This window comes from Larimichthys crocea, chromosome VIII (genome assembly GCF_000972845.2).
Source record: "Larimichthys crocea isolate SSNF chromosome VIII, L_crocea_2.0, whole genome shotgun sequence".
NCBI classification, from domain to species: domain Eukaryota; kingdom Metazoa; phylum Chordata; class Actinopteri; family Sciaenidae; genus Larimichthys; species Larimichthys crocea.
The window spans coordinates 26,441,735-26,457,118 of NC_040018.1; the positions used below are offsets into that span (position 1 = coordinate 26,441,735).

At 40.6% G+C, this 15,384-nt stretch overlaps 1 protein-coding gene across 4 annotated transcripts in view; it reads left to right on the top strand.

The window, feature by feature from the left end:
* The window catches only part of pcdh17 (protocadherin 17), a 55,427-nt gene extending 41,398 nt beyond the window's left edge, over positions 1 to 14,029 (top strand). For all 4 annotated transcript variants that reach the window (XM_019262354.2, XM_027281465.1, XM_019262353.2 and 1 more), the window contains exon 5: positions 9,302 to 14,029. In XM_019262354.2, coding sequence (XP_019117899.1) covers positions 9,302 to 9,999 — 698 coding nt within the window. In that variant the 3' untranslated portion in view covers positions 10,000 to 14,029. The remainder of the gene's footprint in view (positions 1 to 9,301) is intronic.
* The last annotated feature ends 1,355 nt before the right edge of the window (positions 14,030 to 15,384 follow it).

Here is a 15,384-nt window from a genome sequence, read left to right on the forward strand (position 1 = left end):
TGCAGGCGAGTGAACATGCCACAATGCACACACAACAAAACACAAGCTATGCTATATTTAGATGACAAACTGCCATAAACCCAGGCTAAAGGGGGTAGAAATAAACAAAAGAGAGGGAAAAAAAGCAAGGCGGTCCAGAAGCATCCCCTGTCACGGTGCAATCCCCCATGTCCTAATTACACAGGCTTAGAGGAAACGGAGGATTAGCCACTGATTCACCACGCTTCTCGCCTCATCTTCTAATAAGTCCCCTTCTTGTCTCTTTGCCACCCTTTGTGCCACCCTCCATGTCTCTCTCCAGGTAAAGGTAGCAAGATACTATTGACCTGTGGCTTCCTGTCTCCCTTTGTTCCTCCTTGCTAACATGTCTGCCTCAAACAACACCTAACAGGGGAATCCCTGTGATAATCCCATTTCAAAAGTAGGCTGTGCAGCAGCAGTTTCTTTTTAGCTGTTCTCCTCAATTTACAATTTTTTTTTTTTCCATTGTAGGATCACATTCACATCTGTATGTACGTGCTTTTGTTTTGTATATATAGGTTTGTATGTTTTAGTGCATGTGTTGGCGCTGTGCCTTTCTAGCACGGAGGTAAATATGTGCTTTTTAAAATTTTCATGTTGGTCGGCTTTAGCTAAATGTTCCCACTAGAGTCCATTTATTCAGCGGTGAGTACACTGAGCATCTTTTATTGATAGCAAAATAAGTTTATTTATGTACCATGTAGAGACAAGCCATGAGAGAAAAAAAAATAACTGCTGGTGTGAGGATGTCACACAGTATCTAATTTGTCTGTAGACCTATTTTGTGTGTGTTTAATTCAATGTTTTCAGTGTTTAAGACACTAAAACAAGCTGAACTATTTTATAAAACAGTTGTGAGTAAGTTAGCTCAGGTCACCGTCTTTTATAGCTGATTAATGTCACATATCCTAAGACAGTTGTCATACAGTATAAGGCTGTATTGTATTGTATATTTTATTTTTTTCCAACTCCTTAATTTTTTTTGTTCATGCGAATTGTTTGATAGTTATAAATAGCTTGATAACAGCAGGAACGATATAAGAGTGGTTCCTGTCAGACATCTATATGTAATAGCTTGCCTGTGGCTTCTCTGCTGCAATTGCTCCACCATTAGAACACTTAAGGAGTGAAAGAAAGAGGGTTGAAGAGTGAGCTATAGCCAGAGGTGATGTAAATTATATACAACATCTGAAGTCACAGGTTGGAAAAAAAAGCTCAGGGTTTTTTATTGGTTTTTTCAAAGATCTTCCTTGACCGACCTTGCTCTGGAGTAAAAGAAAGAATGCAAAATTAGAACCTCCGTGAAGAACACTTAAAACTAAGCTCGAACACAGCAGTGGGAATTTTCTGAAGAGTTGTCACACATCACAGATGTGGTTACAGATAAACACTAGTTTGGCCGTTCTCAGCGCTTTTTGGCCTTGGATAAGTTCCCATGGCAGTTGTTCATTATTGTTGAAACCTGTTCGCTGGGGGTTGTTCGTTCTTTCTTTTCTTTTTTTTTTCCTTAGTCTGAGTTCTGATTGTCAACAGATAACAGGAACGGTGAGATCCCCATCCTGTCTTTATTACGCAGAGCTATTTTGAGGCTGACCTCAAGACTGACAATGAAAGATTGCAGAAACCTTTTGATAATTGAGATTATATCACGCCGCACACGTCTCGACTGTAAAGGACAAGCCTAAAGCATGTAGTAAAAACATATGGTAATGTGAGGACAGGCTATTCATGTTTTAATGGATTATATTATAATGAGCTTCATCAAAAAAACAATCAATATGCCCTCAGACACACTGACACTGACAGAGTCTAAGTGCACAGTCTATTCTGCTCTATTCAGATATACATGTGTATACACAGACGGCAGCCTTTTATACAACTAGGTAGGTCACTTGTGCACAGATTTGTATTTGTAAGGACCACATTGCACGCTGTAGGGCTCTCATTGCTGCTTTGTGCTAAAGGGAAAGTGCTATTTGAGAACATCAATCTAGTTGTCCAGATGCCACTCATCTCTGCAACCCACAGACCTTACTTGCCACCCACAGCACACAACCCTGCTTTGCTCATCATTGATTAGGCTTTGTGTGTTTGTTTTTTGTTTGAATATGAGCTTATGCTCCTCTTCCTCCTCCTCTTGGGTTTTTATCCCTCTCCCTCCTATGCATAAATACTCTCTCCTCGGGGTGTTCTTTGAACAACTTAGCCAGGCATTAGCTGATGGAGGGGCCTGCAGTTTGTGACGGAATGCCTGAAGAGAGGACGCGTTTGATCCTGAGGTATATGTCCTTGATTCAGTCTCGGCATCGCCAGCCATGAGGCACCCTCACTGCTGCTGCCAAGCATTTCCAGCTATGCATCGGTATTCTCTTGCCTCCCTACTGTGATAAAAGCTAATACACTGGAGAGAAGCATCCTTCTCATTGTGCTAAGCCACCCACTGAACAAAACAATTCAGACCAATTCCCTCAACACACAACCACTTTAGAACTTGAAATTAATAATTGCACACTGACTAACAATCCATCATATAATATATGTTTTAATTTGAATACAGTTACATGAGCTTTGGCATGAAACAGAAGGGATAAATGTATTTAAAACTGCAGTTTATTCAATAGTAACATGTTAAATCACATCACGGGCACCATTTACAGTTGCTAATAGAGCTCAAACAGAGCTGTAGGCTAGTATAAAATGAAGGTCTCGCAGCAGACACTCAAAATACTCGAAGACAGCACTTTGATGGAAATACTATTGCATTGCAACCTCTGTAGAAAGCAAACCTGTTTTCCCAGCATAGCTCTGTTTCAGAATAATAACAATATTAGATAATACACAGCATAAGGAAAAGGGACTATAAACTAGCTTGTCCCATATTTCTTTGTGTGTGTCCAAAAACGGAGACCAGAGCAGTTCCTGTATAAAACTTTCACAGTCATTTCAACACACTGAAATAGTGTTAACTGTGATTAATTGAGGACAAAAAGACCCTCAAGGCCACCTTCAAATGTCTCATTTCTAAGAAAACACAATTAGAAGCACTCTCTGTTCATCCAGACCCGCAAAATTTTGAGATTCTGAACTGGTGTCATTCAGTAGACTGGCGACCTGAGAAGTCATAAGATATTTACTAAACATTGAGCTCAGTCAGAGTGGAGACTCTCTCATCTGTGCAGTTCAAATATTTAGTCGCCCTGATTGGCTGCGAAAGTAGGGGGGGGGGGGGGGGGGAGGCATGGATCAGCTGGGCCAGATAGCAGTAGGCAAGGAGATTAAAAAAAACACAATAACACACACACACATGCACAAGCAAACACACACTGTGAGCTCCCTCAGGTGAACAGGTGCAGTCATGGTCTGTCACAGATGCTCTACGCAATTCGTCAGCTGCCAGTCCTCCTGTCCACCTTGGCTGGGTTGGGGGTATTCACCACAACACAACCTCAGCACACAAATACACACACATTATCTCAGATCATTCCCCATCCTCATAGGCTACTTCAGTAGCTGACAGAGCTGTCTAATGACTACCCAGGTGTGCGCGACGGTAAAATGATTCACAGCCACTGATAGGTTGTTACGTGTTTTGTAGCTTTTTACTTTTTCTGCACTTTGTTTTTCAAGTTAGGAAACACTCTTACAACACTCTGAGTTTGTCCTGTTTTCAGGCCTGCTTCTAGGAAAAGCCCGCATGTACAGCTCTCTCTTGGTCCCCCACCCCCTCCTCGAGAACCACAGTGTGTGACAGAGGGACATTAATCACAGGGCTGGGTAATAAAGCGAGGAGGGATGGGCATGTAGGGCCAGGGGGGCAGGCGTCTGGAGGGAGAAAAGGGTGTTTAGGGAAATCACACCATGCTTTATGACACACACTGATACACAAGCCACACGTTTACACTCACAGGTTTAGGTGCACATCCTTCATGCGCCATACTGAAAGGTTCCAACCCGAAAGTTTGAAAAATTAAATCTGGGAGAGACTAAGAGAGAGAGAGAGGGAAAAAAAAGAACAACAACACAGGATTCTGGCGATGGTGACCAGTTGCTTTCCATTAGTCTGTAGTTAGGGAGAGCCCTGCGCGTTCTTGCCCACGAATGTGTGATTTTACGTGGCCCTCATTAATTAAGTGTAATTTGGTAAAACACTTTTTCTAGAAGGAAAACAGAAGAGCATTGTTTTTGTTTTTTTTACTGTTTGGAAAGAGATGAGGGTAATTTTATGGCTCTGTAGAAGAAACACCTTCACTGTTGCTGTAATGCCGAAATCACTGCGGGAGGTTTTCACGATACTGATAACTCTCATGATGTGAGATGGTGATAAAATATGGCTGTGATTACAAGCTAAATGATTGCTAGCTAAATGACAGCAGAACACAATTTAGTAGTCTACTGGATTTATCACTGTATTAAGTTTTTTTTTTTTTTTTTCCTCCAGCATTTATTTCGGACCCCTTTGGTTATTGAAGTTTTTTAATATCGACCTTCCATCTTGACATTTTACAGTGAACACTGTGTTGTGAATCATATCAAGTGAAGTTGTGATGGTTAGAGGAGGAGGAGGAGGAGGAGGAGGAGGAGGAGGGGATATCATACTCAAGTCTTTGTTGTGTACTTTCTGTTGCATCTGCACTTGCATGGTGCTCAAGGAGTATTAGAAAAGGGTAGGTTGAAAAATGAGATACCAATAATAGTTCCCTGTTCTTGTAAATCCACCATAACTACACAGCACAGTCTCAGTGCTCTAGAAAGATCAGGGCATGCAAGTAAAAGAAAGCAGAGAAAGGCAACATTGAAACTTTTTCAACAGAACAAAGAAAAAAAAACCTCAATGGTTTGATCTCCGTCTTTGGGTATAAATATTAAGTTATGGGTATAAATACATGCTCATTCACTTACATGCACTTTCAGTGCACAATAGATGTAGTTTTCTTGTTGTTGCCTCCTTCTGTTTCTGGCCAGTCATTACACACTGTTTTAGATGGCATACCCTGCGTTTAAATGAAATTCATTTTTGAAATTGATTCATTCAAATTATTCATAAATTATTCTGCAAGAACTACCTCCGAAACAGTCCCAGTCACTTTAAAGAGATGCATGTAGGGACTGATTTTTTACATTTTAGATAAGGCACCTCACTGATTCAGAAACTAATTAACAAATCCTTCATTCATCTATCCTTCACTTCCACTGGCCTATCTCACCGCAGCTGCTGTTACGAGGCACGGCAATATCTGATGTTGAGAAATAACACAGTGAAACAGGATCATTTACTTCTTCCCTGTTTTTTTTATTTTTTTCTTCTGGCAGTGTTGCTGAATTAAGGGCCTCTCTATTTGACACCATGTGTCCTTCTGCTATTGCTCAAAGACTTCTTAGAGCAGCTTTGCTTTCTTTTATATCTGTTTCATGTGCTCTTAGCAGTAAAGATAACTGGCCGCTACATAGCTGTCCTATCTGCTTCATTGTTACCCAGTCTTGCTATTCTGCCCTAAAGCAAGGCAATTAACCCTGCTAGAGGTAGTAAGATAGCTCTGGCTGCGTGCTGTTAAAAAAAGCATCCGCAAGTACAAAAGAGTGTGTGGAGTTAATTAAACTTTTTTGTTGCCAATAGAGGTGTAATAAATATCTGATTTCAATCAGGAATTCAGGTCAAGTGTCTACAATAGGGCTGCAAAGATACAAACATCAACCGTGCCTGCCTCCTGACAATTCAATCAACCCTTTTACAGTGTTTCAGTGACACTTTCTCTTTAAAATTAAGCTGAATTCTGACTCTTCTCTTCTTCCCGGTGTCCAACAGTGTTTCAGTCACGCTTTATATTGAGTCTAAAATTCCTGCTGCATATCATTGCATCGTCCCTGTGTCTTTTTCATTTGTCCTTATTTGGTTCAGGGCCAATGTACCAAGATGTACCATCTATTTTCAAGGTTCGTATGCAAGATGAGATTTAAGGACACGTTTTTCTTTCACTATATCAGCATCAAAGATTTCAAACCTGATAAAAAAAAAAGAGTGGACACTGAAAGATAAAGAATACTGTGTGCCTGTAAACTTAGATTCAAATCTTTAACTTTAGGCTATCTTGAATTAACAACTACTTCGGATTCCAGCTACAAAATGAAAGCAATGATGTTGCAGGAAAAGAAAAAAAAGATAATGTTCTGATAGATTGAGGTCATCAACAGTTTGCAGGATTTCTGTTTTTTTGTTGTTTATTGTGTTGGAGATTCTGTACGTTATGAGTGTTTCTGTGACATCAGGGACCATGTGGTATTGTTTTACACTTTACATATCATCCCTTGGATTGTTTGTCTACTATTTCCACATATAAAATCAAATCTAAAGTGATGCAGAACTAGTAAAGCCAGTTGATACAGTATCGTAGTGGGATTCTTTCTCTTAATGATTTTACTGCAGTCAAAAATAGTGAACCAAGTAGCTTAGTGTGTTTCATCACCATATCAAATCAGTGAGTAAGGGGTGAATCAAATTGTCACAAATGATTGCGTGATTCACTGTGTCTATCAGGGTAATTTATCTTGGATCAAACACATTGCTGAAAGAGGAGACTGGAGAGGGACTGACTGAGCACACCCCTGGTAGCCAAATCATCACAGGCAAATGTGTCCTTGGTGGAGGTTTTTGTAGCCCATCCCAGAGAGCTGGTGGTGCCATGATGAAGACAAAGAGAGAGAGGAGAGGAGAGGAGAGGAGTGTGTGTGTGTGTGTGTGTGTGTGTGTGTGTGTGTGTGTGTGTGTGTGTGTGTGTGTGTGTGTGTGTGTGTGTGTGTGTGTGTGTGTGTGTGTGTGTGTGTGTGTGGAAGGGGTGAATGTCACCCTTGCTCTCATATGTCATATTGCTAGCCATAGATATGAGGAGAACGCCTCAAGGTTGAACGTGCAGTTGAGACATGAATAATCTATCAGAGGTTTCCTCCAACTAAATAGAGGGAAATATGTCTGCATGGATTATTTATGCTTTAATATGCACACGGTGAATGGACAATCACCTCTGAGAGCATGAAGACATTGTAGGGGCTAAGTTAATTGTGTGTGTGTCTAGAATGCATGCAAGCAGGGTGTGTGACAGGCCATGGTTGTCCAGCTGTTAAGCTTGGTTACACGGTCCATAGTCTAAGTGTATTCAGGTTTGTATTATGTATGTACAAGCTTTGGACCATATTATCGATCTTTGTGCGTTGATATTTTCTTATTCAAATCTCAAATGACTACTGCACAAACACAGGCGCACACACACACACGCCAACACACCAATGCTTCTCGGTGCGTGCAGATGCAGTCGCTCACCCCCACGCCATTTAAATGTAGTCCATCTCAAACTGGTCTGGCCCACGCTTTCCAGCTCACCTTATTTTCCTCTTCAGATGACTGCCTCGACAAGGGAAATGTCAGGCTCTCTTTGCCAGCGCTATTTGGCTTCTTCAAACATTTGTGAAGTGTTAAGCTCATCTCCACAGCTTAGCAGGGCAGTCTCTCAGGAATCAAGGCTGCTGACCCGCAACACAGCAAAGACAGCCTAGCCAAGTGCACTCAAGCACATCCACTCTGCCCGCTCATTTGCATCAACGAAAGATTGTATTAGTCCCAAGTTTGTGGTCTTTTAAAGCAGCACTCTGGCTATGCTGTAAAGGTTCATGCATCACATAATGGAATTGATGGGGTGGCTTTACAGCTCCTAACAGTAATGTTGTCTTCTCACATTTAGTTGAGGATGAGAGCGGAAATGCGGCACAGCTCTCAGTAGTAGCCTCATTCTTACTCCCTCACTGTGTTCAAACCCTGTGTTGAAACAGCCCTCAGAATTTCACCAACAGTACTGACTGTGTTTCCAGACTTTAAGCCAACAACAGGCTTCTTAAAGGAATAAATATAATATATGAAGACAAGGATTAATCATGAGGAATTAAGGTTTGAACCATTAACATTCAGAAGGGGAGGTGAAAGGTGACAAGCTGCTTCCTCTTAATTATATATGACTGTGTTTTCTACAGTATGTGACACTGGCCTGTACCAACAGTGCAAAAATGAAACTCCTATGAATATACTAATTCCTCTTAACAAAGAAAGATGCCTCGGTTCTTTATTTTAGCAAACAGGCAAACGTTGCATTGCTGTAAGAAATTAAAAGTGTTTGACCGCAGTGTTTGGCTCTGCAAACGGGCAGAGATGCATCACATATCTCTAAACCAATATGCAAATGGGCCTGAGCTGCTGCATTCGTTTAGAAGGCTGCAAGCAACCTTTTGATTCTTACTGGAGAGCAGTGTTAAAGGCTGCCGTGTTGATGCATTTTGTAGCTTGTCAAGTTTGCACTTCTTTAACTAATGGAGTGATTGATGGAGTTCTGTCAAGGCAGCATAGTACTGTAGCATGTTCACTTACGGTATATTAGACTGTCTGATGTGTGGATGAGAATGAGAAACAAGAAGCTACATGTACCAATTTCATTCGTATCTTCTTGGTTTCATCCCACCCAACCAATGGAAAAATCCCATTTACGGGACAACAGATGCTCTTTTTTTTTTCTCTATATTTTTCACTTTCACGCCCAAGAGGGGGAAAAATGTGCTGCTCTTTTTTATTTTATTATTATTATTATTTTTTTAACCACGTTCTGGATCTGTTTGACACAGGCATGCACACTCCCATAATCAGCCAGAGTGTGCATCCTTCTGAATAGAGATGAAAGAAGGGACCACACACTCACACTTATACACACATGCGCGCACACACAACAACAAGGAGCACACAAATAAACAGGCACAAACACGTGGGGAAGAAGCACAAGCCATTTGGCACAGTCTCTCTGTCTAGGGAGGGCATCAAAGCCCACTGACATGAATTTATGATAACGGCACGATGCCTTTGCCAAACCTCAACTGTTGTTGTTTTTCTCTCGTCCCCCCACCCAACCTCCCCTACCCTCCTTCCTCCATCCCCTCTGTATGCTCTGCCATCCCCTTGATCAGAGCTTTGGAAAATGTTAGCAGGTGTCCCCCAGTCTCGTGGAAAGGTGCATGTGTGCATGCATGTATAGTGTTTGGGACATCCTTAAGCTGGCTCTTTTTTTGCATAATTTATTATGGCTGTTCTGCTTCCCTAACTTTTGGCTCCAACCCTTTTACGGATTCTTAATAGTGGTATGATTCTCTTATTCTATCCCTGTGTGGTTTTGATGTTATAATTCTATGCACACTACTGACATTAATATCCCTTTCTTCTCTATCCATCCCCTCCCTTTTTTTTTCTCTGCAGATGAGGATTGTGTGAATTGCACAGAGGAGTGCCGAGTACTGGGTCATTCTGACCGCTGCTGGATGCCCCAGTTCCCCGCAGGAGGAAACCAGGCAGAGGGCGTCGACTACCGCAACAATATGTTTGTGCCAGCAGGGATGGAGACTGTGCCCGAGACAGAGACCTACGAGTCTGTCAACCCCAATGGCAAGAAGACATTCTGTACTTTTGGAAAAGAGAGGCGTGACCACACCATCCTGGTCGCCAATGTCAAGCCCTACTTGAAGGCGAAACGTGCCCTAAGTCCACTGCTCCAAGAGGTACCCTCAGCTTCTAGCAGTCCTACAAAGGGTTGCTCCACCATGTCTCCCTGCTCCTCAGTCAAAAGCCCAGCTGATGGGGCTGAAGGCAAACCTCCTCCTGCCACCTGCTCTGGCCACTACGGACCTCCTGATGGTCAGTACCTGTCACCAACCAAACAAACCAGAGACCAGGGGGTCTACCCACCCTTGCCTCCCTCAGACCCAGTGGCCAAGGTGCTTGCAGAGGCCCGCTCCAGGATCAGCCAAGAGGCAACAGGTGAAATGGAGTGTGTCCTGGAGCAGGTGGAGCCTGATGCGAACCGTGACAGGATGGACGCTGACCAGGTGGTGAGAGACATCGACAAATTATTGCAGGACTGCAGAGGAAGTGAGGCCACTGGCACACTCAGGAAGTGACACAAAGGACTCCAACTAAAAGAAATAGGGAGGTAGAGAGAGGAATATAATGCTATTCCAAAAACTCTCATGCCAAAACTGTCACTGTCACCAAAACAAATCAAAAAGGTTAAATTGCTCTTATGATAGGAGCTCTTTTCACTGTATTTGTTGTTTAAAAGTACCAACACTGGACGAACAATGGGAACATTTATTACTTGGCACCAGTTTTGGTGCTCCCTACCAACAAAAAAGGAACTGAGTAACAAACATCTGAATTCTGCTGAATTTATAAACTCTTTTTGTTTTGGATTCTTAAGCAAATTGCAGAGGCTTATGCCTCTGGCACCTCGCAAGCTATTATCTAAGTGCCCACCAGCTCATAAGTGTGTTGTTCATGGTCTCTTGTGAAATCCTACATATCTAAGTATGTGTAGGTGGATTTCTGTTATGTGTGATGGCCATAGAAACTGAATGAAAAAGGACTATTTATGGTCAGACACGACAATCGATGCGGAAGCAGAGAAACAAATTCTAATCTATCTGGGACTGCGAAAAATACGAATACGATCAAAATACACAAAACAACCTTATCTTTTTCTGACTTTAATATAGGTGTTTAACGTGTGATGGATCCTGTATCTGAACATGAAGAGACTGGTTAATCAGGGGTGTGTTCGCAGGCGTTGGTTATGGACTTCAATGCTACGCTGAAGGAGAATTATTAACAGTGTAACCATGTTTCACCTGTCATTTGTAGCCACATGTGTAAGTTGTGTCTGTCTCACGCCTCTATTTAAACATTCATGTTGCTGGCCATTGTAGTTGCACGCACCAATTTCACACATGTGCACTACACCTGCTGATACACTGACATGCACTGATGCCCCTACAAACACACACACACACACACATACACACTAATGCTTACACATACACACTAATGCTTACACACAACTGGCCATCTGTGTAATTGTCTTATACATGAACATCATCAGCTTTCAGTCCCTTGTGTACAGTGAATTATCATGTGTGTGACTATGCCTTAAGGCAATCACAAGTTGTATAAAAAGGGACATTTTTCCTCAACTGTGAAAAGATGATATCTATATGATTATATAGATGATTATATGTATGAATCCATGTATAGTGTCCAAATATTAACAAAATATTTATACATTTTTTAAGAAAAAAAAAAGAAATGAGGAATCTCAGTAAAAAAAAGTGTCCTCGGATTAAGGTCAAGAGCGGGGTGTTAACTCAAAGAACTGCAAAGGACACTGCCATTGTTTCGAAGACAAATATCCAAAAATGTAAACAAACAAGAAAATGTCCCTTCACATTATCACTATACATAATATCATTATATGTGTAAATGTATCCGATTTAGATGTGTTTACATCAAAAAATTGACATATTTTTATTGATTTTACTGCAATTTCTGTGCATTTGAGCCAAATTGTTATGTGTACAAAAGCTATATTGTGTATTTTATTAAATTAATATATAGTTGTGTTGCAATATACATGGGCTTATATTGTATTTGGCAAAAGTTGCCTTAGTAGCTGTCGAACTCTGTGAGTTTGCTTTAGTTTGGGTTTTTGTTGGTGTTTTTTTCCTCTCTATTCTGCATCTTTGCAGGCTGGCTTCAGTGCTTTTGAGATGTCGCCTCTTTTTACAGTGAGATCCAGCTGGATCAAATACAATAACTGTTGAAAGCTTAATGAGCCAGCTGATCTAGAATACAATTCAAACCAACAACAAAAAGCAACAACCACAAGATAACAGTTTGAATATTTTTACTGAGCAGATTTTTACAGGGCAGCTATTTTCTTTAACAATAACTAGTATGCGTACCTTGTGTTCATTATGTTTTTACTTTCTTTCCAAAAAAGAAACCTGCCATATGGAAAGTGGAGTGGTTTCCTTGGTGATCATAAAACTGCCTTACTGTCTCTGCGGAGAGCTTGTTGTATCTGTGGAGCTTGTGACTGCTTATAAAGCCCTGGTCCACCAGAATGTGCATTTTCTATAAAGGACCAAAAGAGGTTCTTTTTCAGCAGTCTGTGTTGTTTATGTATGTACTCCTCTATACATGTTAGAATTCTCATACTTTGCAGAGAAACTTGACATCTGAAATTCTATCTGAAGTTACTTTGGATTTGATGTCTTAGCTGTTTAGGTACACGGTTTATATAACCAAGTGTCTTCACATTCAGGCTTTCTTAAAAAATAATGATACAGACATTTATTTTTGAAAATTTTGGCACATTTCGGCCACTCTCTGAACTAAGAATGGGAGGTGCTTTTTCTAATATTCTCTGACAGTAAAATAAGCAGAACAGTAGGCTATTAGACTAGATGTGTTCTGGGAAATATGTCCACAATCACCAAATCTATGTAAGATGTATCCATGAGAGGGAACAGTTACTTACTTATGGCTCCTGGTGTGCGTACTGTAAACTGAATCTGAGCTGAGTTGGAATTTTGACAGCAGATATCACACATGTCATATCTATTTCGGTATTTCTGTTCTTGCTTCTTTTTCTTAATCGAGGTACATGTTTAGACATCCTCCTGTCATTCTGCCATTCTGCTGTTATCTTTTCCCTGCTTGCCATCTTTTTTTTTTATTATTTCACTATCCATTTGCTTACTTTTCTCCTCTTCAGCTGTTTGCTTTCTTGCCTCCAAGGAGCAAAGTAGCTGTTAGCTTTTCTCCTCTCTTTCGTCTGTAAAGTATTTTGTTTCGGTTTACCCTTGCTCTTTTCCTGGGAGATGGCAGAGGCTGTTTTTAGAGAGCGCTCTAAAGAAAAAGGAAGGAAAATATTCAAAAAATAGATTTTTTGTTTGTTTGTTTGTTTTGTTATCTGTCTCAAATATCTGGCTAAATAAAGCAAGCCTGACATTCACACCATACAAACGGCACAAACAGTTAAAAGTTGTTCAAAGTGCACGGTGCATCTGTGAGACTTACAGAAATGCTGTATTGCAAACACACACATTCACACAAACACCCGGGGACTTTAGCAACACACTGCCTTTCATTTAAATGCATAGGTAAAGTAAAGGCTGAAAGAGAGGGCAAAACACTACCCAGACAAATGTGACACTTCCACACTTGTCTTCATGGCTTATTTTCTTTTTATCTCATTGTGCTCAGTCTTCATGCTGGATCAAGCATCCTTCAATGTGTGTGTGTGTGTGTGCATGTGCTTGATTCACTTTCATGCTCTCATTGTTTGCCAAAACAATTCCCTTCCTTCTTATTTAATTTATGTTACCTGTGTACTATAGATTTTGTTCCAACTCACATTAAACCTTTGCTGTGGTCTCTTTATTTTGGGCATTAATTAAAAACAAAGTGCAGAGGTCACCCCCAGGATTCTGTCTTTTCTCAGTTTGGCTGCCACAAACAGTCAGTGTCACAGTTCAGGCACATTTAAAGTGCTGTCCCCTCTAATGGTGTTCTCTTGGCCTGGCTACTGTCTGTACACTCACATACTGTGATGAAATGGGCTGGGTCCAGTGGATGGAAGGTACTCTTTAAAGCCATGCCCCCTCTCTCAGGCTATTTGCTGTCTAATAGAGCAGAGGCTGCTGCTGAGGTCAACACATAGTTGGAGATTGAGCATAATGTAAGGCCTCTCATTATTGTCTAATTACACACTGTTGGTAGTGCATTACTCAAATCTAGAGTGGGTTATTTTTGCCCACTTGAGACTGTTGGTTTTACCAAGTGATTAGGACCGGGCCTTGTTGAATGTGGCTAACCGCCTGTGGTCTCTGACTCACACTGATGCAGGTGCACACAGACTCAAGACAGCCACTGCTTCACACACATAGAGACAACATGCCATTTTGGTTAGTTAAAACAAGCACCCAATGTTTGTCAGTGTCGTCCCCTCACCCCCAAGCCCACACTGATAGCATAGGGCTCCACGCTACAATGGGCAACTGGTGAAAAGACCAGAGACATTCATTTGTATGGATTATTTCAACTGCTATTGTCTAAAGGCTGTGTTCATTGTGATCTATCTGGAAAAAAAAAGAAAAAAAAAAGATGAAAAGATCAAATAAAAAAGCAATTACTAATAATGTTTGCTCTTGTCCTTGTGTGAGTTGGTTGAGGAATGGATAGTCATGGCTTTGATTTAATTTCTCTTCTCCCCGAGAGATAACCTCACACGCCGGATATTTTTGTTCCTTCAAGCGTCTACGTGGCCAATTTTGCCTTGTCAAATAGGATTGCACTGTTTACTGTCACAGTGCCAGCTTATTTTGGAAAAAGATAAAAATTATTTTTTCTTTGGTTTTAAATGCACATATGCATGCGCCTCACACTAGCGTACACAAACATACCCACTGACTTAGATTTTTGCTTTGGGCAAAATATTCTTTATTCATTACATTAGTTCACATTTTCACCACACAAAAGATTACTGCTCATGCTCTCTCTCTCTCTCTCTCTCTCTCTCTCTCTCTCTCTCTCTCTCTCTCTCTCTCTCGCTCTCTCTCTTTTAATTGCTTAGAGGCAAATAAATTGGTGCTTGAAATTATGTGTACTAATGCTTCTCAGATAAGATGTTGCACTCCACCCTTCAGCTAGAGTCACATTCACAGGCCAATTTCTAGTCTTTTCAACACTGGCCTGTGGTTAGAGAAATATACACTATACTGTACTTCCCATTTGCTCAGTCAAATCTGGTTTGCTTAATTCCTAATGAATGGCTGTTAGGTGTTAGATGCTCAGAGTGGAACATACACTGGCAGTGGCAGATGTGACCTCCCTCTTGGTGTTTAGTTCCTCAAGAAGAATAGTAAACAAACTTTTTAGCAGCTGACTGCTGCTTAAAGTATTAGTGCTTTGGAATGGGTTTTTAATGTCCTTTTTCAGTGTTTCTCAATACAAAATGACAGACCATGCAAGCTAATGATACACCATTACATTTTATCTCATGAAACTATTTCATCATCACTGTTTAATTGCAGAAGTACATATGGTTATGTGCTTTTGTGACTTCATGCATAAATCGGCGTATTGCTGTCTAAGGATTAAAGTTAGTCATTTCCCAGACTGCAGTCCTTGTAAATGCTCTTTAAGGATTATCACATCCTAATTGCATTAAAATATAAACACAACCTCCTCAGTGGTGCTTGGTGCTGAAGTGATTAAATATTAGGAAACTTACAAAAAAAATCAAATATAAAACTGAAATAATTCAAATTTATAACTGAAGTGTTCTTGAAGGTTGTCTCAATCTCATCCAACCAAGTACACTTGCTTTTTTTTAAATAACTGGGGTGGTGATATTAGTACATTTGTCTGTAAATATTCAAATACATTAAGATAAAATATTTGCAGAATTATTTATCATTTCAAGAGGATTTGATCAAATGAATTTT